Genomic DNA, 26,993 nt, shown 5'->3' with positions numbered 1-26,993 from the left:
TCAGGAAATAGAAACAACTCCCACTCAAAATTTGAATATATACCCTCTATACTTAGTTTGGCACAAAACTAGGATGATTTTTATTGGACATATTTAAAACATAATTACTATACAAGACACTTATGCTAAAGTCACTATTTAACATCATATTCTTGCAAAGAGTAGGATTTTCGTAAGTTAATCAAAAGATGCAAATATTTTAAGTACTACCATCCTATATAATTTTTTTGTGAGAACAGCATTGTAACTCAAAATTACTTGTGAGTCTTTCAAGACTGACAGAGGGAAAAGAAAACCCCCTTGTAAATGCAGTTCCACGGTAACAACATAGAAGGAGGAACAGTATCTCTGCCAAAGTGACTTGTCCCACTCCATAAATTTAGTCTGTCAAAAGCTCTAGTGCTAAGACAGCACAGTTAACACAAAAATGATGTCTATGTAATAAAACTAAACAAAGCATAATTAAGAAATTAAACACTATACAATCAACAATATAGTGCAAAGGGTACAAAAATGATGCATATTTAAAGTGAAGTCAACTACATGCAGTTAGCTGCCACAAGCACCCTTAAAGCAGATTTCTGTCTCTCAGACAGAAAATTTGGTAAAAATACACAAGGTGTGCTATTTTCCTACAAGAAAAGTGAGCTTATCCAGCTATGAAGTGTTTTATTTTAAATACTGATTGCATTGCAGTTTTAGAGTCCAGAAGTGAAACAGCATGCTGCTCTCACCACAATTACATTCCTTTCAAGGAGGGGTAACGATCTGCTGGAATGCTGAAAGCCATCTCATTTGTTTGTTATCTTAGACATTTTGTTCAACATAAATCTTGTTTTTGATACAACATCAAGGGTTAAGTTTGAGTAGTTTGCACACACTCTACACTCGCAGTTAGACCTACAACAGCACAGGTGTGTGCTCATGAGCCTGCATGCATAATGAGTTTTTAAGTATTTAATAGCAGAGCAATTTAACCTGTGGATTTAATTTTGGAGAGAACACAAATTAAAACAACACTGTCAAACCCTGAACTACCAATGCAAGGTATTCCCCTGTTTATTTGTCACTGTTTTGGATTAAACAATAGAAAGGCTTACAGTTTGATAATAATTTGTATCAGTTACAAAACCAGTTTTGAATGCTATTTGGAAGTTATATGAACTTAAGGACAGCAATCAAACCCATAACTTTACTTACAAGTTTTTGTACTTTACATAGAACTCCTCTACTTCTACTTCCTCTCCGTTCTCCGTCTAAAAGAAAAGAAATGTTGAAACACGAATTAAATCTCTAAACAGCCCAACTTATTAAACTAAAAACTATCTGAGATATGGACGATGGTCCCCACACAGAGACACAAGTGGAGGTGTAGGAAAAGGTTTGTGGGGGCGGACATGGGTGAGGAGTTTCCTCCAGCTGCTTACCCAAGTACATACTGCACTGCTTACTACAACTTCCAAGACATGAATCATTTGAACTCCTCCCTAACCACATGCAGCTTCATTCACAACCTCACCCCAAATCTGGCTTTCTGCCAAACCCACAGTGTTAAGTAGAAGCCAAGTGTACCATTTTCTCAGGCAGCAGCCAATTAGCAACTGCACTCCTGAATGCCATATGTATTATTTTTGGCTGGCTCATGGCAACTTTACATTGTGGGTTTTGTAATGTTTTAAAAAAGAGTTTTAAAGGGGGTTTATTCCTCCATATAGTTAATAACTCCAAACAAGAAGCCATATAAAACTAAACCTTATACCTCTGCTAGAATTGTAGTGCATCAGTGTTCATGGCTTTAGTTTTACTCAATGGTGCAATTAAATTCACTCAGGCAAGATGTCTCACATACAGAGCAGCCAAATTAAATTAACACCCAAAAACTACATTTAAAGCAAGGTTAAAGTTGTGACACAAACCAGCAAAACCAAGGGCATTCAGTGCTAAGAGTTGAGCTACCCTTAACTTATCCCTGGTGCCAAAGTATTGCATAACATATGGCATGTAATACTTTGTTGAATTGCTCCTTAACCCAGCCACAGGACAAACTAAGGACAGTGCACCAGGCACACATTTAGAATTCAGATTATGTCACAACATTAACTGTTTGTTTTTACTAATGAACTTTAGGAAAATTTTAAACAGAGCAGCATTCTCTGGTTCAAACATTTCATCAGGGACAACATCATCTGTAATAAATATTGTGTATGCAGCATTAAACAGGCAAAACTGTTGACTGCTGCATAAATCAACAACCTTTGTATTTTTCTACATATATTTAAAATACATACAAACACACACACACAAGAGGGACTACTCTGAAACTTGAACTGTCATTTTTAGTTGCTGGCTAGGTTTCACTTCCACAGCAGTGCAATTAAAGAACAACAGTAGCAGCTGCATTAAACTGTGTTCTAGCACAGTGAAGTTCATGCATTCCCAGTCCCTGATCCACACAGTATTCCTTTACTTCCTGAGTAGCAAGGGAGTTTCAGTTTAGCATTTACATCACTCCAGTACAGTCTGTTTGTATTCCTTCCTAGAGAGAGAAACAATACCAGATTCTGACTATTTCTCCCTAAAGAAATAGAAGAAGATTCCTGGTGCTACCTCTTGATCTTGAACCTTCCATTAAATAGATAAGCTCTCCAAACCATCCTCTAAACCCAAACACAAGGGAGAAATTCTCTGACACTCACAAAGACATTGGCAAAGGAAAGAAATCTGAGAACCATCAAGATTCTTTTTAAAACAAAAAATTCAGAAGACCCTTTCTCAAGATGATATTAATATTTAGAGATCAAAACTGCATTGAAAAAAGAAGCTGGAGACCACATTATTGGAACCTATTCATTGCCCTGAGGCAAAATTAGTCTTTAAGAAGTCAACCCTAATTTTAAGACATTAACTTCTTTTATTATCTACAATGTATTACAGCCAAGTCTCTTTGATTACTCTTAAACCAGAATTCTTTGAGATCCATCAGTATTACAATGACAACATCATTAAACACCTTTATATAGAGGTTTCATATTAACCAACTTCACTCCCCTCAGCAGCATTTCAGTCAAACATATTTTCTGTCAGCTGCCAACTTAATAATAACAATTTACAATGCACATCTTGATAAATTCTGTAATTCTCACAAGTAAAGCACAATTTTGTATTGTCTAATAGATAATGTTAACTGGTCTATGTTATTAGATGTTCCATGAGAGTGCATCAAAGATTCTCCTAAGCAAAAAGAAAAAATATTTTTAAAATGCTAGTCTGCCATTCAGCCTTTATGCCCTCCTCCAAAAATTTAATCAAATTACAACTGTCAGCACCCAAGCACAGGTTGACAGTACATCACTTTAGAACGTATGAGACAGCAGCTTATACCTCTGATGTCACTGTGCACTCCTCACTACCTGTACACATATATTAACCAGGCAAAAAGGTGAGATAGAGCATTTATGCAAAATTCTCCCCAAACTGATTACACAGACATCCTAAAATAACACATGGCAGACTTGGGGAATGCAGGACACTTCAAATTATCATTTCCAGGTGTGGCCAGGATCTGATTCACAGTCTCTGCAGATAATTGAAGAAACAAATGACCCCTTCATTCAAGCAAATACTTGAAAGCACATAATCTTGCATGCCATTGCCACAGAGGTGATAGAGGAACACTGCTAAGGCAAAAATTAGTTGCATAAGCCACTCAGGTGTAGAGACAAAAAAAGGGAAAAAAAGCAAAAAAACCCAACCAACCAACAAAACCTAAGAGAAAAACAAACCATGAAATACCCCAAACCACCACTACTATCAACTACCAGAAAAACAGCAGATAGAGCTCATTAATAACAGATGCAAAGCAACACACAAAACCCAACCACCTCAATTGATACACAGCCCAAAATTGTAAACTGATTTGAGGAAGAGCTATAGGTATCATACACATTTCAAATAGTTCTAATTCTCACATGTACTAGTAGGCAAAAAGAGACATTCACATGTTTAACATGCAAGTACAGGGTTCTACAAACTCCCTGTATTTCCAAAATATGTGCTATTTCTCCTGGATAGCATAATCAGTTCTAGTTATTCATTTTCTAAGTTAAGAAGCAGGAATTCAAAGGGGACTGAATGAAAAATTTCAACATCCAAACTCATCAGGTTTGGAAAGAGAGTGATACACACACTTCATGCTTTCTGCAAGAAGAAAGAGTATTCAAGGGAATTCAACATTCCACATTAGGAACAACTGTGAAAAACGCCATCTTTTTGACTTCAAACAGGAACTCAGCTCTACCTTTTGCTCTGTACGTTTCAAAAATGGCTGCAAGTAGAGTGCTACATCCTATCTGGTAACTCCAGAGCTAGACTAAGGCTATTTCTCAGAAAACCAGCATGATTTTATGATAAGGATACTGCTCCAAAAGGGTACTCATTATCTAATGTCCTTTACTTGAATGCAACATCTTTGTTACAATCTAATCCACTGAAAGGTTTCCTAGTGAAGCCTCTCCTTGTGTTTATTTTATGCACTGGTCCTGATCGCAGCAATTTTACTTTGATTAGTAATCTAACAACCAGGGTTTTGATGACGTTAGTAAGAGTGTAAAAGACCTTTAATAAAAGCACAGTTGGATACTTCAGATGTTAAATATTAACATCCTGAAATCCATTTTTTTTTTTTTAATTTGGAGAAGAGCAAGGAAAGAAGAGACACCCCTCAAACCTGCAAATACAATCCATAAAAAACATTAAAGAAAAAGCTCAAAATAGAGCTTGCCTCCAGCAGAGCTTGCAATCAAAGACATGTAGGCAGCAGACCAACTACTTCCCACAAACTGCAGCAAAATACACACTCCCCATGAGTAATCACACCTTTGTTTGCAGGGGAGAGGAAGAAGGGAAGAATAATTGGTGAAAAACAGCTTCCCCTGTAAAGACATTTATGAAAGAACCACATCCTCCTCTCCTGCCTAGCAGACCATCAGGACAAGTAAATACTCACTTTATATTGCCTGAAGTTTATCTGAAAAATAAGTCTATGATTTGAAACACAAAATACAGCTCTAGACTTAAAAAAAAAAGAAGAGAAAAAACACTCCAAAAAGCCTTAGAAGCTTATGCTGGAAGATGCATAAACAGGACAGATTGAATCACGGGAACTTGTGACATTAAATGAATGTAGGTTTACAAAATTGTTAATTATGTTAGGACAGTAGTAATAAAATTGAACACACACACCCCACCTTGCCCAAGAAAACCAAACAAAAACCCAAACCCCAAACTACCAGAACACTGAAAAAAGAAATCCATTAATAAAGGCAAATTTCCTTTCTCCAATTTGAAAATTAACACTGAGGTAAAGATGAATTGCTGGTTAGCAAAGATCAACATGATGCTGTATCAGTCTAAGTCAGACAGTTTTCTGTCCAACTGTAGTACAGAAGTCAGAGAATTAGCTCCACAAAAGAGTCTATAAATATAATCATGCCCATTTTGGAATAAGTTCTTTTCTACTTCCTTCTCAGAGGTCTAATACTTTGGAAGTGTGAAGGCCAATCAAGTTGAGAAGCAGATTAGAAAAATCTGTAAGCAAAATAAGAACTTAATTAGGAGGTAGGGCAGAATTATAAGGGAGCCACACTGAACTTGAGTGTTTCTTTCACCATCTTAGCATAGTGACAAGGAAAATATTCATCACCTGTGTATGCATCATACTTGCTCACATGTAAATTTTTTCAGCAGCTAAGCACAACTGCCATCAAAAGATGCAAAAATTATGGGCAAGGGTTTTTTAGTTCTCTCATTCCTCAAACTCCTATGGAATATCACTCTGAAGTGAAGAGCACCACAGATTTCATTCAAGCATGTGTATTTGCAAAACTCAAATTTTTAACCAAAAAAAGCAAGACACAAGTAAAAGATTAAACTATCTGTTTTGTGTATGTCTACTGAAAAACATGCTGCTTACCATCTGAATACACTTTCAGGGAACCTCCTCTGTTCAACAGAACAGTTTTTTAATTGGGAATATCCAAGGCATTTTAAGAACTGAGTAAGGGCTTCAGAAGAAATATGCTTAGCCTATTTAAAGTATGAGGGGAAGGAAAATGTTTTACCTTTTTCTTGACTAAACGGCTACTCATGATTTTCTCCACAATAGGACCTTCAGCATCAGCAGATTCCTACATCATAAACAGCATACAAGAGTTACAGGAGTGCATCTTTGTAAAAGGCTTCATTTGTTAGAAAAACTTTAAAATAATTTTTGTAACAGAAGCTTAATACCAAGAGGACATTTTCCCCCTAGCATGAGAACTTTGAGGATTCAAAGGGATTTTATACCATAATAAATGACTGAATGATACTTGTTTAAGCCCATTTTTAAGACCTAGTGCAACTCCAGCTCCCTCAGTTAAGAAGGCTGATGTGCACAGATAAACAGATATAACAACATGAGCAGTTCCCCTGTCCTAAAATGCTTTCAGCACCATACAGTCTAAACAGCAGATGATGCTCAGAAGCTCTAGCTGGCAGTGCAGGTGTTGACACGATCGCTCTCAAAACTGCCTGCAATTCTCTATTACATTAATTCACTACTGCAACGGGAGGCAAACCATCCCAACTGTCCTTCTGATAAGACACAATTAACAATGGAGATCACATACAATATTTCACAAGGCTTAACAAATTGCCAAATGAAATACCAAAGAACATGGATATATTCTCCAATAGGTCATCAGTTAAATGAAGTAGTTCTTTGAAAAAGCACTACAAAACAATGAGACTGTTACAACAGTCATTCCTACAGTATTACCCCTCATCTTATTCAAACTATTTTATCCATCATTTACATTGCACAGAGAATAAAGTGTACCCTGCTGGGTACTACAAGGCAGTAATTTCATAAAGGAGTTCTTATGGTGCCTAGCAGCAGGGGACAAGCTTGAGTGGTTTATTAAAGTCACAGAAGCCAGACCACTGAATTCACAGAAGTACATTCTAGATTTCTAGCAGTACAGTTTTGGTTTCCTTTAGCTAGGGACCACTAATTTCAAAGAACTTAGCTTGAATTTTCAAGCTGTATATCATCAGCTTGCAAACAAAGCCATGAGTTGATATATTCTTTAAGAATGTAAAAACCAATGCCTTCTGGCACATTCTATCAATCACATATGGATACCATTCAGGAAAAGGGCCCATATTTGATCTCTGAATGCTGCAGTTATGATCACCTTTCCAGCCTATTCATATCTGACCTGTTGCTCTGACTGAGAAGTATTTGAAGGAGAGTCTCTTCCAGCAGCATCAGCATCATCAGCCTCCTCATCTGAAATCTTGAACTCCAGGTCTTCAGTATAACGCTTCCTCTTCACCTGCCTGCTGGAGCGCCGTTTCTGAACAGAAAGCATTCATATTTTTCATGAGAAACAAAGTTGATGAGAAGCAGAATAACCAAGAAAACTTCTCTGTGTGTCTCAAATACATTAGTGTGCAGGAAATGCTATAATTTCTACAACACCCTGGCAGAAAGAGTGGACTCAGGACACTACCATTCTGAACTCCTGCCTGTTAGCTGTTTTTAAATTCTGTAAGCAAAAAACAACAGAAACCTAAAATGAAACAAAAAATGAACCACAAATAAAATTGACTTTATGCTTGTTCCAAGTTGGAAAGTGGGAGGGCATTTTTTCACTTTTTTTAACATTACTAAAACAACCTTAAAAAATTAGGAAGCCTATCTCAGAAAGCAATTAAAACCCAAGAAGCTACACCTCTCCATTCACATCTGTAACAAATTTTGACAGATGGCCAATGCAGGAGCCAAACACCACCTTTCCACAGCATGGCCCACTGTGTTGCTAAGCAGTGACAACACACTTTCTTCCTCTCCCCATCCACCCAGTGTACAGGGATTATCTTGTAGGGGAAACACAATGAAATACGATTTCCTCACTTCACTGACCCAGCACTGTTCAGAAAAGCATCCTGTAGCACAGCATGGGAAAAGACCCCAAACTAATAGAGGAGAATGGAAAACTTGAACCACCCCAAATTGAAAACATGATTTCTGTGCTCCCATACCCTCACCACAAGGATGAGATAAAGCTTTAGCAATATTGCACAAAACAACCTGTAAAATACAGAAACATGCATTTGACAGAATCTGCAACTTGATGTTCAGTGTTGGGCATTGTTTTTACAACAATAAAATTGAACTTCCCAGATAGTCTGCATCAAGTTATATACTTGAAAAGCTGTAAGGATATGTTGCTGAAGAAAACAGTCAACTGAGCTTCAAATATCTTAATGGAGTAATGTATACATTAAAATTATGTTGACTATCAAATGTTAAAAAAAAAAAATCTTAATGACTTGATACACTACATATTTATATCCGTAACCCTACTTATTTACACAACTTTCTCAGCCACTGCACATCTTCACTGATACATGCAAATACTTATGTAGCTTGCTTAACAGACTTACACACCTGAGTCTCTCAATATTCATAGACAAAGTCAAATACATACTTTTAGATAACTAATCATTCTTTTTAAAGCATAAATTCTTGGTGCACTTCTCAAAAATAGAAATTATTTATTTAACTGAAAATGAAAATTTTGAGCAAAGGTTAAGCTTACATCACCCTTTTAAACAATGGTGACGTGACTTCTACCTTTAATGCAGTAACTTATGGGGGTTTCCAGAAAACAATATTTTTATACTTCAAAATAGTAACACTTGAAAAAATTTGCATCTTGATTTACATGATCACTGATGGGAAAATACCAATTTTCTTCTGACTCTGTAGGTAAGTCTTACCATTATTTTTGGTGCCAAAAATCTCTTCTTCCATTTCCCTAACAGAAAGAATATCTAAAGCATAATGGTAGCCTTTATTTGATATTTTTTCGACTTGATGAACTTCCTGTTTCCTCTTACATTCAATGTGGTTTTGCAATTGTTATGCGCTGTTGACAGAAACTGTGCATGTATTTACCTGCACCAGATTAACTCATTAACTGATCTACAGGTAGGAAGGTGAGTAATAGGTTTGATCATGGAATGTAAAAAACCTGCATAACACACAAGTATTTCTGCTCTTTAAACAAAACAATGCATCACTGTGCATTACTACATAATATCTCCACAGAAGGCTCAGGATTTAACACTAAGAATGCAACGGTGTCTTGGACAACTGAGTAACATCAATCTCAGTTGAGAAATACATAACAAGTTTATTAACTGTAGATGTCCCAGCAAATATGGTTGGAACCTTCTCCTAAGTTCATGCAAAGAAGTGCATTATAGCATGCACAGTGCAAGATAGTACTAAGAAAACAGAAAATTTCCTGAAATACTTTGCTACATCTAATTAAAAAGTGATGCAAGTGCCCTAGCACTTCTATTTACAAAAAAAAAATTTAAAAAATCAAACATAATGCTTATCACCCAATTATGTTTGACAAAACAAAAGTTTTTGTTCCATTAAACTGAAAACAAGCAAACCATGCAGAAATATTGAACTGTAAATGGAATATAATCACCGACAAACTAACCCAAAAAACCCGTCTGTAGCCCTCAAGTTTCTTCATCTTTTGCCAGTGTCTTCAATTAGGCTGGCAGAGATTTGCAGCACAGAACAGAAAACTCAATTCTTCAAACACTTTAATATCTTCATGGTTTAACTCAACTTCTCTAATTCACAATACACAGTCTGAAGGAGTCAGGAAGAACACCCTCTCATACTGCTTCTTCTAGATTGCTCACATTTCATTATTTACTATATTCTTCTTGAAAATAGTGGGAGGAAGGGCATAAACCATGCTCTTGTAGGACAACTGTTTGCCAAAGCCTTCACCACGCTACTTTGACCATTCCCAATTGATCATTGGTCTGAATATCTCTCATAACCAAAAGCAATCCACCCACAACCTGATGTGCAAAGGACAAATGCAGTGGATTTCATGTACACTGGTATGACTACACAGGAGTCTCATACTTGCCCCACCACAATTTGCCCCTACCTCTTCATGAGCGGATTCTTACTTTTAGTGCCCACTCTAAACACTGCCAGCAGAAGCAAGCCAGGAGCTGACCACTTCTTAACATGCCAAATGACAGAGCACACAAAACTTATGCTACTCTATTTCCAGATCTCCTTACGTGAAACAAAGGTTGGACAGAAGGCGATAGGTGTGCAGTGGTCAAGAGAAATCAATCAATGTGAACTCTGCAAAAAAAAGCCTCTTATCCACTAAAGCAGTGTAGCTACAAGTGCTTGACATGCATGTTTCCAACACTCTGCCCTGTCATGTCTCATTCGTGGTTTCAGAAGGTTTGCCAAGCCAATGCAAGAATAATCACCAAGCTTATAAGCAAGGCCTTGTAATAGTACATTAAGTCTAGAGAACAGAACATTCAGCACCATAACTGCAACAGCAATCAAAGAGAATGTGCGAAAACTCAGCAGCACTGTACACATATCTGCAAGCAACAAGACTGTAAAGCAAAATTATGATGAAAAATACTTGTTTTTGTAAAATATTCACCACGGTGATTTTAATTTCTCACCTTCTTTGTAAACTATACAGAAATTATCCAAATACCTGTATCTCTGTAACAAAGACCACAAGAACTATTGTTTTATGCTTCTAAGTTGTCAAACCCTACAATGCACTTCAACTATAGCATTACCTGAACCCCTGGATCATCTTCATCTTCGGGATGAGGTGATGGTGGTGGAGTTTTTTCCAAATCTGAATTTTCAGAACCTTCCTTTCCCTTGTTAACCTTTTTCTTCGCAGCATTGGCTTCTGAATCTTGCTTCTTGCTACTGAAACAGAGGTATTTTTAATCAGTATTTGTAGAAAAACATAAGCAAGAGGTGCTTAAAAAACAATTGATCCATGAGATGTTTGTTTTGAGTGACTTCATTATTTTCAACTGCCTTTCTTAAGTATTTCAAAGTAACTGCAAAATCAGTGATGCATGGGCCATCACTACACAAGCCTTAAGAACAGACACCTCCCTTCTTTCCTTCAAGACCTTAGACAGCGACACTCGATGTGTACCCAACAAGAAACTAAAAATGAGATGGGAAAGGAAGAGTTGCTCTCTTCAGAACCTGCACTTTCTGAAAGCAGTGTTTGGACAACCTGACACATGAGAAGAGAAAAAGGATTACGCATGTGCTTGTCTTGTATTACCTGTGCAGCCCAGGTAAGCAGAACCAGAGCAAGCATTACCAAAACTAAGGACTGAATTCATCTTCTTCTACAATCCCTGCTATTTCCAAGCAGGAAATGCACTTTAGTGTCAGTGCTGAGGGCACCCATACAGCTTCAATACATGTAACTACAGCTTGTACAGGGGGAAAAAAACACCATACTAGCATCTCAGCATCTACACAATACCAGAAAGCTATATCCACTGACAATGATTTTTTAAGTGTAGTCCCTTCCCTTCCTCCCCCATGAAAACATTCATCACCTGAAGAGCTGGGACTGTCTCCAATTGCCCTCATTGGCATGGAAATGGGTGAAGACATATGTATCAAAATACAGCTTTAAATACACCATCAAAATACAGCTTTAAGTACACTGTCACCAAATCACAAATTGAAATGATCTGCAGCATGGCAAGGGGGAAATTTTTAAATGGCAACAAAAATCAATGGTAGAAGGCAGTATTTTAAAGCATATCTAGCCTTTGAGTCTGAGGCAGGTTTTTACTAGTTTTTTGTGGTCAGCTCCCAGCAGCCCATTCCCAGCGTGAGCAGCTTGATATGGGAAGTTGCTGAGATGGCTGACAGCAGAGCAGAGCTGTGTACTGGTACCTGACACATGGCAAGCACAGGTCACCAAGCACTATATAAGACATTTTTATATGGTTTCTACATTCTCATCACTTTACTTTCATACCAGGGAAACTACCCAGGTTTGTTTTTTCTTCATGATCCTCATATTTGTAATTTCTCATTTAAACAAGCTTAAAGTTTGTTCATTTTGATCAGTACATTAGTCCACCAACAGTGTATCTTGGATCTGTAATTTAAACTTTTCCAATACAGTCACATGTCTCTTCAGGACTTCGACAACTTGGCTACAGCGTTATTTTCTCCTTGCAGCCTATGCGTAAACTAGCACTGATTTCCAAGTTTAAAAAAATAATTTTAAAAATTACACATGAAAAGACTGTGAGTTTTGAACATGGATTTGTATTATTGCAAAATTATCTCCACTTAGCCCTACAGAGGCCATATCTGGAGTACTGTGTCCAGTTCTGGACTCCTCAGTGAAACAAAGACAAGGAGCTAGTGAATAGGATACAGAAGAGGGGCACAGTGATGATTAGGGGTCTGGAGCATCTCTCTTAAGAGGAGAGACTGTGGGAGCTGGGCCTATTTAAAGAGAAGACTGAGACTAGATGATCTACAGAGGACACTTCCATTCCTAAGAATTCTGTGATTCATTAATGCATATAAGCATCTCAACAGCAGGTATCAAGAGGATGGCACCAGACTCTCTTCAGTGGTGCACAGTGACAAGACAAGGAGCAAGGGCCAGAAACAAAAACAGAAGTTCCATCTCAACATGAGGAAGAACTTCCTTACATTGAGGGTGGCAGAGTCCTGAACAGGCTGCCCAGAGAGGTTGTGGAGTCTCTCTCTCTGGAGACATTCAAAACCCACCTGGACACCTTCCTGTGTCACCTGCTCTAGGTGACCCTGACTTGGCAGGCGGCTTGGATGAGATGATCTCCAGAGGTGCCTTCCAACCCTAACAATCCTGTGAAATTAATAGGACTCGACAAAACTCAAAAAAAGCCTACCTTAAACTGTGACAATTAAAAAACGAATTAAAAATGAAAGGGGCCGTGAGGGGAAGAGTTGGACCCGGCGCAAAGAGCGCGGGCACAGCGGGGGCAGAGTTTGGCACGGCGGGAGGAGCGCGGGCAGAGGGCGAGCCCCGAGAGGCGGCCGGGCCGGGCAGCGCGCGTCCCTCCCTCCCTGCCTCCCTCCCTCAGTCGCTCGGTGCCCGGCGGGCTCCCCTCCCTCCCCGCCGGCGCTTGTTTCCGCTCTGGCTGCCACCAATGGCACAAAAAGCCGCAGCTGAAGCGGGGCCCCCTTCGCCTTTTCATCCGCACGCCGAGAGCGCTGGCGTCGCCCCGGCAACCCGCGGCCACGTGACCAGCACCTGCTCCGCTGGCCGGCGGCCACCGAGCGCTGCCATCTGCTTCCCTCAATCAGCGCCCGCCCGCTCCCGGCACCTGCGCGGCCGCGGCACGGGAACCCCCGCCGCACACACACCGGCCGCCAGCAAATCACCGCCGAACCGCTTCCAAAAACGCCGCTCGAAACCGAACGCCAAACAGCCACAAAGCAAAACAAACACAAAACGCCGCTTTGCGCGTTTCTCCAACTTGTTTAAATGGAAGGTGACGGTGGCCGCCAGGTGAAGCGCGCTGGCAGCCCGGCGCTTTTCCCCCCCGACCCCCGTAAATCGGAGCGGGGCGCGCAATTAAAGCTCAGCCGTCGTGCCGTGCCCCCGGTGCACGGCTGCCTGTGAATAACAGGCTTAAAGCCGGGAAGAATAGCGTGGGCTAGGCGGGATAAAACACCAGCCTGCTGAAAGGCCGGGCAGCGCTAACGAGGGCCCGCCGAGCCACCGACCGCGCTGCGCTGCCGGCCGGGCGCAGACAAAGGGCCCGGCGCTGCGGGCAGGGCCGGCCCGACACGGGTCCCGGCCTGGCCTCCGGGAGAGCTTTCTCTGTCCGAGCCGTGACCTGTATCCACCCCCGAGCCCTGCGCCTCCGCGTACACAGGCACCCTCGGCAACGGAGACGCGGTCGAAGCGATTGGGACAAAGTTTCAAATCACTTCCCTTTCCAGACCAGTTATAAACACACACGTGAAAGAGCGACCAGCTTGCGAAGAACAAAGCGCGTGTGCAGCTCCACCGGGAATTTTAAATTCTAAATTCAGCACCAGAACCGCTCTTTTTAAATGCACAGCTACAACTTCTTTGAAGGAAAGGGAAAGGAAGAAAAAAAAAATGAAGTAGAAATAGAACAGCACCACCCCTCTAAACGCAGGGACACGCTGCTTCCCAGTGCATCACACATGCAGGAGCTTCATCTGGCCAGTGAAAGCATCAGCTTCCTTGCATTGCCAGCAACCGTTCCTCACCTTCCCATGGAGCCAGTGTGATTTGCTCCTGACAGTTAGATGTACCCACTTTGGACTCAGCCTTTGCACTTTCCAGCAGATCACACTCAGCATTAGCCTGGAACAGAATTACCCTTCCACATGAAGAGCAGGCAAGTACTCAGAGATTGTTCTGAGACTCTACCATTAGGACTCCCTGTCAGTGTTCAACACTGGGTGCACATGATTTGTACTTTCCAGTCTGGCAACAAGGAAGGTAAACTGTAACATACACGTTAAAACAACTATCTCTCATATTTGCTTTTACACATGCATGAATGCAAAATTTAGCCAAGGCCCACTAGTGACAAAGTAAGTGTTCAGTCTCAAAACAAGAACCATAAATCTAGGACAAACTGGAGCCATATTTCCCACATACAAAACTTTGACATATTTAAAAACCATCAGTTAAACTCATCCCTCAATTTAAGTGATATAAATACAGACATTTCAGATGAGGTGTTTTACAATCTCACTGTCCAACATCCCTTTCTGGTTTCATCTTCTTACCCCTGAGGACTGCACACCATACTGACCAGAGAGGATCAGTACAAAGACAACCTGCAGAAGGTCAAACAAGCAAACAATGCAAAGAAAAAGAGGCTGAAAAGGAAAACAGTAAGTAGGACAACTAAAATGAGAGCTAGATTTACAATTTGAGAAAGATATCCAAACTCCAACAACATGTTTTGTATCAGCTCAGCAGCCCCCAAGAGAGCTAGGTGAAACTCCAGAAACTTACAAGGGCAAACCATCTGACTCAAAAATTACCCCTAAATCATGAGATGCTTTGCAGGATTAAGGGGGGAATTAGCCTGTATGTTTACCCTGTGTAACTACTTCACCTGATCTGGGTAACTGATAGATCTGTTTATTAGTAAAATTTCTGACATGACAACTATCATGACTTGGATGATGTTATTCCTATAATTCTATGATCTAAAGGAAGTCATATGCATCACTGATTTTTGTTTTACCATTTAGGAACATTGTCCTGTAACAGAATCATTATTGTATCCTAGTTTTACACATTCACTGTGGAGCATAAAAACACTGAAAAACAATCCCACCTTCTCAGAATGTCAGAGATGCGAGACTTATACTTCACTGCCTTACCCAAGGAAAACAATTTTTTTTAAAGCTCCTAATGTAATCAAAGCTTCTTTTAAAATCAGTTTTTACATATCACAAAAGTAGGAAAAACAATACACAACAAGGTTTTTTCCAGCCTGAAAAGTCAGCCAAATTACTAAGAGGCTTTGATAATAGTGAAGCCTACAAGGCCTGCCCTGCAGCACAAGCAAAGGTAAATATCAGGCAGCTGGGCTGGTTCAAAAGGGAGATGAGGACAGGTGTGAACAGGAACAGCCTCAGCGGACTCATGCATGGAAATCTCGCACGATTTCCTGTTCTCTCCCAAAGGCAGCCCCTTCCTGCCTCGCTCAGGATGATCTGACCTTGGGAGTGGAAACTACCACCACTGCCTCGGGACCTCTCTTCCTGTCCTACGGCTCCCCAGGGTGCTGTGTCCTGCTGTCCGCACCGCTCCCCCACACAGCCGCCTCTTCCCACTTCCGTGGCCAGGAGCCATCCCCTTTCCGATACAACAAACAGCCAAACAGCCAAACAGCCAAAAAAGCTCTTCTCCACCTCCCTCTAAAAACCTTCATTATGCTCATGTTTAGCACTCCCCTTGTAAGCAACAACCCACTCGCCCTACACTGTGTCCCAGGCTGCTGCTCAGTGTGTGGGGAAGACGAAGCTTTGCCTGCCACAGGGAGGGGAGGAAGCAGCTACGAGCAGCCCTGCAAAGGACAGCCCACTGCTTTGAGGAGATGGGACAAGGCAAGAGCTCCTGCAAATAGCTGCCATTTGGCCCTTGCAAATAGTTCCTGCTCCTGCCACCATACTCGGTGGCCAGTCTCTAGGGTTTCATAGGAAGCAGCAGGAGAGAGATCAGCTGTGCTGCAGCGTGATCTTCTCAAACAGGTGGTCCTCATCTCCTCCAGGGACAGGCACAGGAGGAACAGACATCTGAGCCATGACTTTGCAATTCAGTAGGATTACTTGCCTTTCCCTTTCCTCTACTTTTGGAAAAATCTGCCTGCTTTGCATGTGCCTGAAGCTGGCTTCATAAAGTTTAGAGTCCACATAATACTCAGTACCCACTCAATTTAATGAAAACCCTTCACTTGTGATCCTAGTTTGCTTTCAAACTTGACTAGTTTGGTCCACAAGAGATTTGTTTTGCCAGTGTTATTTTTTTTAGCCACCGCTGTATTTGTCCTTCAGTATTGGAAGGATTGGGCAAATATCCATTAAAAGTTAATAGTGAAATATAAATGTGTGATCTTTCTTTCACTATGCAGTTTAACATAATAGCAGAAAATTTGGGCATTTCCTTTCTTTTTGAGATCCCATGACACAATTCAAACCTCCATTAAACTAATCAGGTTCTTCTGTTTTCCAATCTGACTTGTCCCTCACATGAAGGTGCATTTCAGTGAGGCAGGCTGCTCATTTTGTTGCAACTTGCACCAAAGATAACAGAGATGTGAAGGATAGAGCTTCTGGGGTTTTGTTTTTGTTTGTTACATAAAAGGATTATCATTTTAGTTGGAATTTGAACTAAAATAACAGGGTTATGAGCTATATTAAATTACAAAATGGTTAAGATAATTAAACATCAGATTTTTTCATCCATGTGTCAAACTTAACTATTAAGGACTAGTTATGCTCTATCCAAAAAATACTGCTCTTCAATAAATACCTAACTTTATTTACCTTAATTTTACACGATTGCAAAACTCTTCTATTGAAGGTGATCATCTTATTCAGGAATGAGGACCATTAGTTACACACAGCATTTTTAGATTTCTAAACCACACTATTCCTTTCAATGCTTAGAAGCAAAATAATGAGGACTATAAGCAGTAGCAGTAAAGACATGCCAGACACTAACTTTATAAAAATATTTTACTTCTACCTAATCATCCATAATCTGTATTAACAAGCATTAATCTCACTCACCTAAGCTACTTGTAATACTTTCCTTTCTGGGGTTAGTGCTGCTGAAATACTGTGACTTATATGATTTGGACTGATGATTTATTTTAAAAACTTGATTCAGTGATCTGTCACTGGACAGGTTCCCCAGTCTTTGATGTTGCCAAAGTAAGCAAGTTTCTTTCACTGATTTAAAATTCTTTGGCAGCATGGGATCCCCACACAGTCTCTGGGTTCTTCAAAGAAGCTTAATATTGAAGCTGACAAGACCACAAAATGAGAACAACCTTGTTTTCAGCAGAGCATTTGGTAACAAGAGACACAAGCCCATTATGGCAAAAGTAGGACTTTCTCCACACCCCTGAGCAAGCACAAGGAACACCCAATGCTCTTGCTGCTGCTCCAAATGTGTTTCTCTCACAGGTAAAACAACAGGGCTTAGTACTTACTAGAATACAGTAAGTCACCTAGCCAGCAAAGGACAAGAGTCATTGCATAGGAAAGCAGATAAAGACTCGCCTACAAACACAATTAAACAAGCAGTGTTTAGTTCCTTCAGAGGAAACACCTCCTTTAATCTGCACTGCATGTCCCAAGATTTAGAGAAGATGTGCATAGAAGTATTAGGATGGAATGGTCAGGACAGACCAGCTCTGAGCTCCGATGTCCAGACCATCAGGGTGTTTTTGAGTTTTGAGGCAGACTCCTTCTAACCATGCTTTATCGAACAAGGCTTCAACGTAGTCAATTGAGAAGTCCTGCAGTAAACAGGCTTAACTTTTTGGCAGCAAAATTCTGGGAAATGCTCAGTAACATTTATGATGCAGCCTGGTCAGCCTTTGAACCTGTGGGGCTAGGGAACCGGAGTACCTGTCTTTAGAGCAAAGTCTGAGGAAGTTTCACCTGTTCAGCCTGGAGATGACTGGGAAGAAATATTAGCAATGCATACAAGTATCTTAAGGATGGGTGTGGAAACAGCGGGGCCAGACACTGCTCAGAGGTGCTCACTGACAGGACATGAGACAGTGGGTACAAACTGAAACACAGGAAGTTCCATCTGTCTAAAAAAAAAAACCTTTACACTGAGGGTGACAGAGCACTGGAACAGGCTACCCACAGGGTCTGTGGAGTTTCCTTCCCTGGAGATACTAAAAACCTGGTCCTGGATGGACCCCATGCAATCTGCTATAGGTGAACCTGCTTTAGCAAGGGCGTTGAACTACATGATCTCCAGGGGCCCCTTTCAACCCCAACCATTTTGTGATTCTATGAAAAGGCTATTTTAGCTGATATAGTACTTTCATTTCAAAAAGACATATTGGATGATATATAACTTCTGAGATTTTCTAAACTGTGAATTGGTGCTGTGTATGTAAACCCAGTCCTTAGGAAAGTGGTACACAGCCAAAGTAAATGCTGCAATAGGGATAGGCTGACCAACTGTACTTTACTGATCAGTTAATATAACCTGTACACAACAACACTTGATTTTACAAGCCAGTGTCCATCAATTCTTCAGGAAATATCATCTCTGCTACTACAGAAACTTTTCTGTCTTGCTAAAGCAATAACATCTTACTGTCCATCCTCATTTAGCTATAGAGCTGTATCAAACCTAACCAATAAATAGTCTTGTAGAATATATGCAAAGCTGATTCATTAAGTGCAATTTTTAAACCCTAATACAAATGGATTTTGAAAACTGATTTGGATTAACCAAGTCTGGCTGTGCTTCCATCTGGAAGTTATATTTTATAACTCCAGCCACATCTTGAAAAACAGATTCAGATGTTTGGAACAAATTCAGAACAGTTGTAAGAAATTCTAAGTACAAATGAAAAAAAAATATTGAGCTTTAATGTCTTTGTGGTCTCAGTTTTCTTCCAAGTAGGCATTTATAACCACAGTGTTTAGGGACTTGAGGGACAAGGAAAGAATCTGTGTTATTACCTATGACATATTTACTCATGTGTAATGACAGTTTATGCTTTCTTGTACTACTCTGGAACGTTTTAAGCCTATCCTGATAAAGGTACACGATGCTGAATGGCAAGTTAAAAAACCCAGTTAAGAAACATGGTTGAACCATCTGGTCTAACCACAAAGATTTTCTGCTAGGAAAATTGTTTTTATGTGAAACAGGAAAATTAATATCATCCCTAAGGTGAGGACACATCAATATCCATATAAAAAATGCCTTTTTAACAGCAGAGATTAGAGCCCATGAGTTGTGTTAGTATAAAACAGTGTCTGTAAGGGTTGTACAGCATACAACAATGTGAAGTACCTAATTTCTTTATGTAGGGAAAAACATCATCAAACCATTTTACTCTCAGCCTTCATCTCTGAAACCCTACATTAATACTGAAGCTGTTTAATGTCTCAACACAAAAACCACACACAAAGACAGATGAGCATTAGAGGAGAAAGAGTTACTTTTGAAATCTAACACATCCAGAAACTTTTCTGCCTTGAAAGGAAAAACTAACCTTCTGCCTTTCCAGCTTGCTTAAAATAACTGTGAAGCCATAAACAGGAAAGTCAAACAAGAGAAATGTGCCCAAGCTTCTCAAAAACATCATGTTGTAGATGGTATAAGGCAAATGACAAAACAAGATTTCCTCTCCACCCACGCCATTTAGCACAGATGCTCTAGAAATCCCACAAACACACTGTTTATCTCTTATTGCATATACAAGTTTCCTGACTTACCTAGTCTTTTTGCCGCTCTTGGGTTTTGGCGTGGTATTTTTCGCTTTCTTTTCCTTTGGCTCTTTAGGGGTCTTAGGGACTTTGGGGGTCTTGGGTTCCTTCTTTTCCTTGGGTTCTTTAGGATCCTTCGGTTCTTTTTTTGCCTTGGGCTTTTTCTTTTTCTTCTTGTCTTCTTGGGAGCAATCCACTGAGTTTCTGCTTAGATTCTGGCTGTCAAGTCCCCCAGGAAAGTCTTCCTTACCAAAACCTTTACTGGGACCTTCTGCAGCAATATGATTGTTTTTCTTTTTCTTTTTCTTTTGCTGTGGCTGCGGCTCAATTGATGGCAGATAATCATCGCTTTTCACTAGCTGGGTATTCGGTCCACTAACCTGAGTCATATCCGGCACTGGTTTCTCTAAAAAGGGTTCCGACGGAGAATGCTGAGAGAGATAAAGAGAAATAAAAATTGGAGATCTGCAACTTTGATTTTGAAAACTTTGCTCTTTCAGAGCATGAGGTAACAGAGGGAGAAAATATTAAGCACAAGATTAACCTATTAACAAGAGTCAGCATATCTGACACACTGTGCAGTAGTACAGTAAAGAAAAATGCTTTTTGCAGTCAGGACAGTAGCAAAATGATCAGAGATTCTTGATATATCAAGGGTTAAAGTATTCTAAAGCTTGTATAAAGTGGAAATATAGAAAATATTTAGTCTACAACACATCAATACAAAATAAAAGCAATTGTTATTTCAGACATTTCAAAATAGTTGTTAGTAAAATGATTAACTTATTAAAAATTATAAAGCTGCACTAGAATTTTGTCCTTTGGGGAGAAAATTGTTAAACTTTGTTTCTAGACATTTGAAGGAGAATAAAAGTGTATTCACAAGCTATATTGACAAAAAATTAGTTAAGGCAATTTACATTTGTACATCTGTGACAGGAGGTATTTTGATCAGCAAGTGAAGGATCAAGCCACTTGAAAAAGGTTACATTTTATATCAAAGATCCACTGCTTCCAGCTTGCACTCAAAACAGATTTGTTCTTGCTCCAGACTGGACAGAGAACTACAGTAAGTGCTTATAAGCCTGCATAAACAGCCTATTTCAAAGTCTCTATAGCATATCAGGTTTAGACCAAACTTACAAACTACAGGAAAACCTACATATAATTACACAAATGTTAAAACCTGAACTAAAAAATTTTGGATATATTGACAACTATTTTCACTTCAATGGTTCTGTTCTACACAAAGATCCATGAGTCTGCAGTCAAAAGATATCTAAGCTCCACCATGACTTTGCAGCCTGCCAAAGCTCTGACCTGCTTCTCCCTGCCTGCCCATGGTTATAAATGCAGGACGACAGTGCTTTTCTAGAAGAAAAGTAAGAGCATGACACTGTACTGATGCCTTTCTTGCACCTACATATATGGTCAGATCATTTTACCCACCCTCTCTCTCTGTTTCTGTTTCTCCTTTTCTGTTCCCTAAAAATTAAGTCAGGATGACCTTAGGTGGATTAATCATGGTATAATAGGACAGCCATTTGAGATATTTGATCTGCTGAACTGTGGAGAAGAAAAGTTAATAACAAATAAGAATTTTACTTCTATGAAAAGCAGTGCCAGTGTACCTGCAATGCTCTTTGCTATTCCTTTTCTCCACTTTTTTTTCCAATGGCACTTACCAAGAAGTGGCAAGCATGCAAATGAATGACTACAAAACCATTCCCTAAGCATGAGGAGAACTGATGGGCATATACTGATAATCAACTTCAGCCATCTAGGTCTAAATAAAAATGCACTTAAGATTAAGGAAACAAAATTCTTGACAATATTACATGAGAAAGTGAATGCATGTGTATATTCCTAAATATTTTAATACAATTTCCTGAATGTAAACAAATAGAACCAGTGCAGTCCCAACTACTTCTGCCATTTCTTCACAGTAACATAAACCCACTGTGCACTGAGCACACTCAAATACTCAGAAGCAAAAGGAGCAAGGTTGCCAGGAAGGTAAGACAGGAATTTTTTCTGCTGTCTGAGAGGTCTGAACGGTATATGCTACACACTACAGTTCTTCATGGAAGAGACAGAACAAGAGGGAAGGCCTGAGTGACAGACTGATAGTCTGCATCTCCTGGCTTAACCGAGGACTTCCAAGGGTGACTTCTGCATGTTTCTGTCCTCCACATGTTTATTAAGATCCTTTTTAGAGCAACAGGGTCTAAGTTGCAATGGAAATCCAGCTGTAATGAAAGCCCCATGCACTCACTGCATTAGCACTACATCCATCAGCCCCACTTCAAGACCACCTCATGCTATAGGCATTGTGAAGTATCAACCAACACCTGTTCTAGAGATCTGTAGTCACCACTGGCATGTACAGCTCTGTGCTGGAAAGTTCACAAAAACTGAGTATCTGTGTTGAAAACACTACCCCACAAAGTCAGTGGTAACAATGAGTTCTGCAGTCCAATTATGCATTACATAAAATGGAGATCCTTTAAAATGTTCTGATTGGTTGTGAATTTGGTTGACTGAATTGTCTCAGATTTGTTATATGACACAGAATAAAACTGTCTTCTTTGTACCTCAGACTGTTATGTGCTTGCACTAACCATAATTTTTAGGTAGGAAAATACAGGAATATTACCGAGATCATCTATAAATACTTCTTATCCCTGAGTTTTCAGAGCAGTACTTTTCACCTCTGTTTTTGAAAGACAATCAATATATTTCCGCATTACCTGCTTTTGTATCTCATGCATCCTACATTTTGCAGAAATTCCAAGTGCAAGTTTCACCAATTTTTTCGCTGATCTGTCCCCTACCATGCTCAATCCTGTTTTAAAATACTGCTCACCTACTATATATAACATACAAGAACTCCAGGGTTTTCTTTCCATTATTTGTAGATTTTGTATTGAGCAAGTACCTTGAATTTGGCACTTTATTAGTTTGCCTTATTAAGAGAGACTTTTACAATTACCTAGAAGCTTTATGTATAAGGCACAACTTTCTAGAACAGGTCAGAATCAGTAGTTTTATTTTTCTTCCTCTTATGCATACAAAACAGCCAAGCCAACAAATATTAAAAACCATGAGAAATCCAGTAATGCCATGTACATTTAATTTTACAAAATTTTCAACACTATAACTTCATTAGTGGTATGACGATCATTGAATAAATATTATATTTTATAAATGTTTCGATATTTAAAAAAAAAAATCCTTGCTGCCTTTGTAAGACTTGTGGGTTGTTTTTGTTTGTTTAAGTCTGAACAACAACTTTCAGCAGGGTCACAAGCAAATCTTTCCAATCTCCACAATAGCCGTGTCAGCTCTTCATGACTTGACAGTTCCAGTTTTAATGTAAGGTCTGGCCAGAATGCAAGGCCCTGAGAATGGCAGCAATTGCTGCCAGACTGTAGTACCCTGTGAAATTTCAGATTCTTACTTTTCAGAAACCTTATCCACAAGAGTCATCCTCAGGCTCTAGAACAACTATACATTAGACTAAAACATTATGCCTGAAACAAATACTAAAAATACTCCAAACTTACTGCCTTTAATTTAAAGGATCAAGTTATGTGCATTACCAAGCATAATAATACTATGGTTTTGGTTCATATAATTCAGAATCTCTGGAACTACAGCTACATTGCTGGAATTGCAGCTACAAAAAGACAATTCTGCCCTAATTAGGCTTTGTAGGTTGTATTTGCTATTACTTGAAAATATATTACTTTTGCCACGTGCCACTACCCTTGCAGTTTGGCACATTTTGTAATCCACTTATACATGATTTTCTAAATTATAGCACTCTTTCAAAGAAAGAGCTGTGAATACTTTTATTTTTCTAGGAAGTCTGTGGCTGTACGTCTGCAATATGCTAAAACCGTTTATCCCTAACTGACAACCCCACATTGCTCCCTAGTGTGAAGCTGTGTAGAAGCAGCACAAATCTACTGAGAAGAGACTGGAAGCAGCTTGAAAGATGCATTTTCTTACCCCAAACCAGTTGTCTGCTCTTTCTTAAGAAGGGAGAAAAGGACGAACAACAGGCTTTCACTATAAATATTAGATTAAGCCTACCACAGGGAATTATTTCAAATAGTTCTACTTCTTTAAATCTAGAAAGGATTAGCTCTAGTTACAGGGTCACGATTTCTAATGAAAGAACCCCATTTTCCATTTATAGAATTTTAAAAAATATGTATATTACAGATTTTTTATCAAAAGATTGAAAAAAATTATATGCATACTTCATAGAAATTGCTTCTCCTGCTGCTTTTAGTAGTAACAAAGCCATAATTTAGTATGTTAGTACAGAATTTAATCTTCCATGGGAAAGAAACCAGTGGAGATTAAACACAAATAGCTATTCATCCTATTTGATATTGCAGCAGAATTATTTTTGGTATTATTTGAAATAAGGTGAAAAAGGTGCTCAAAAATATTGGTGTGTTTACTAGACCCACATCTCTTTAAATCTTTTAGAGAAAAGCTGTTTTTGTAAACATTTAACAAAGAACAGATGGCCTGTTTTAATCATGTGAAAAAACCTGGAGCTCACATTAATACTCCTACCAGCGACTACTGGGGCTAGTCACCTCCCTAACCAGCAGCATGGCACAGCCTTCAGTAATTCCATTTAATTTTACAATGGACATTTTCTCATCAGTTCCCACTGCTCGACAGTTAATCAATGCTATTAACATGCAATATCACAATGCAGGACAGTCCTAAAGATTGCAGCTTATTAGAGAAAAACAGAGATTCTTCAAACTCCAAAGTGTTAAAACAATTTGTGGCACAACAGGCTATACAGCATTGCCAGTAACAGCCAAAAATACCCAAGGAAATTAAAAATGAAAACAGTATTAGAGAAATAGAATTGCCTAATTCTAGACTGCAAAATTTCTGGAATTCAAACCTATTTTTGAGCTTCCAAATAGGTATCACCAAGACTTGAAAAATTAAAACTAATGTGCCTGTGTTTCACAGCTGCTTACATTTTTAGAGTGTAAGCTCATTTTCCCCAGCCCAAAGCACTGAGAGCTGTCTCAAACCAGGCCTGTTATGTGAAGTAGCAAGATGGACAAGATGTAGGACTAATCCAATGAGGGCGAGTGGCAGGGAGGGAGGTTAAGGAGGAGAGCCTTTCTGTTGCTTGAACAAGGACTCAACCACAATCAACTGTACTGAAAGCAGCTGAGTGTCACTTCCCTAACAGAGCAGCAACTTGAGCCAACACTGAGCTTTACAAAGTATGAAGCAAGAGCAGCAAAGTATGTGATGTGACTCAGCTAACTTTGTGAAATTTAAACATGAGCACCAAACAAGAAACAATTTTTTAAAACCCCAGCTTTTTACCAAGACTACACTTTCATTTCCCTTGTAGGTATTATTTCCAGATTCCATGGTCTTTTCCATATTTAAATAAAGATCTACAACAATTCATTTAAATTTTCTGGAATGTTGGTTTACTAAGTTGTCTAACAGTAAAGCAAGTGCTCACTGACTTCATAATACGAACCACTGTGGTATGATCTCCATACAATGGATAATTTTAGTTTGGGTAAATCATTGCAGAATATTCTCAACTGCAAGCCTGTTGTTCAATTACCACCTTCACTTTGGAGAAGTTTAAATAACAACCTGTGCAAATTCTTTGAAAACAGAACACACACTACAGCATGCTTCCAGCAGCAGCTCTACCTAGTGCCACAGAGATCATTCATTTTGAATTTGTATCCTTCCTGATGGGACAGGCCAAAAGGTGTTAAAAGCCATCACATAACCAAATTGCTCTGGGATTCTTCCTTTCAAAGGTTAATGACAGGATTCAACCTCCCTCTGGATTATTTAGAATGAACTACTCATCTTGACTAATTTGGAAAGTTTCTGAGTCATGTCTCTACACATTGCTTTGTCCCTGCAATTCTCAACTCGTCTCATGAGTACTTTCAGAATTAGGCCTCTCTTAGTGCCACCTCAGTGTGAAACATGTGTCACCCTTTCTAGACCTTCATAAATACTTTCCTGACATTGTCCATATGCAGAGCTCACATATCAGTAAAAACCTTAGAATAAACAGGAATCAACACCACCACCAACACTCCAGCCAAATGCTAATACCTACATTCAGCAAAAGCTGTACAGTATTTTTTCTATACTAGGTGAAGTTCAGCAACATCCTCAAGACTACATTCACACCTTGTTTTGAAGACATGTTTTACTGATCAGTTTCTTCTCCTTTATTGTGAATGATGATCCCTTCCCTTTTCTGTGAAACTACTACCGTGAAAATGTGTAAGTTTCTTTTACTGTACTATATGAAAATACTTAATATTAAAATACTTTGGGGGAAATTATTCTGCTTAGAAGCAACTGGTATCTCAGTAATTCAGAAACCGTAAGAAAATTGTAGTTCCAAAGTGACAACTGGGATTTATAAACCAACAAGCACTTTCAGTGATCTCTGCAATAAAGGGAAAGACATCACACCACAGGAGAGTGAAAGTCTATTTTGCAAATACGCTTGAAAGGAATCTAAATTTCTTGACATATTTCTTCAGAACACAGATGAAAGTGTACAGAAAACAGAAGTTCTAGTAATACCTTTCTAGAAACACAAAACTACTGTGCATAAAAAAAGTCAATGTTTTAGTAAAGTGCTGCTGCAATACCATTTCTTAATCAAGTCTTAGGAGAAAACAGAATAATCTAAGACTATTCTAAGTCATCCCACTCTGTTACTGCTCCTGGGAACCTGTTAAAAACAGTGCAAATACAAACAAGTTATAACTTGCTGATTCGGAATTTTTTAAAAAACTCTGGCTCAAAAAATATATAAATCTGATGCCAACAGCATCCTAACAGTTTAGTGGAAGTGATTAAAACCAATGTTAGTGCCCTCTGCTACCACTGTAAAACTGCCATAATTTCTGATTTGGTGGAGCTGAAAATATCACCCAATTACACTATTTGGAGAAATAAAAACATGCTATGCAAAATACAGAGTTTCTTAATTGAGTCTCAGCACTGTTACAGTAATAGAATTATT

The 26,993-nt window shown here is 39.2% G+C and overlaps 1 protein-coding gene across 1 annotated transcript in view; it reads right to left on the bottom strand.

Moving 5' to 3' along the window:
* CHD7 (chromodomain helicase DNA binding protein 7) overlaps nt 1-26,993 on the bottom strand; it is a 131,063-nt gene that overhangs the window by 37,632 nt on the left and 66,438 nt on the right. Inside the window, exons 4-8 of the mRNA XM_058805472.1 lie at nt 19,931-20,352; nt 10,702-10,840; nt 7,260-7,397; nt 6,120-6,185; nt 1,201-1,256 (exon numbers count right to left, since the gene is read on the bottom strand). Coding sequence (XP_058661455.1) covers nt 1,201-1,256; nt 6,120-6,185; nt 7,260-7,397; nt 10,702-10,840; nt 19,931-20,352 — 821 coding nt within the window. The remainder of the gene's footprint in view (nt 1-1,200; nt 1,257-6,119; nt 6,186-7,259; nt 7,398-10,701; nt 10,841-19,930; nt 20,353-26,993) is intronic.

Source organism: Ammospiza caudacuta, chromosome 1, assembly GCF_027887145.1.
Source record: "Ammospiza caudacuta isolate bAmmCau1 chromosome 1, bAmmCau1.pri, whole genome shotgun sequence".
Classification (NCBI taxonomy): Eukaryota; Metazoa; Chordata; class Aves; order Passeriformes; family Passerellidae; genus Ammospiza; species Ammospiza caudacuta.
The sequence above is the reverse complement of the archived record's forward strand: the minus strand, read 5'-3'. Positions and strand labels throughout refer to the sequence as shown.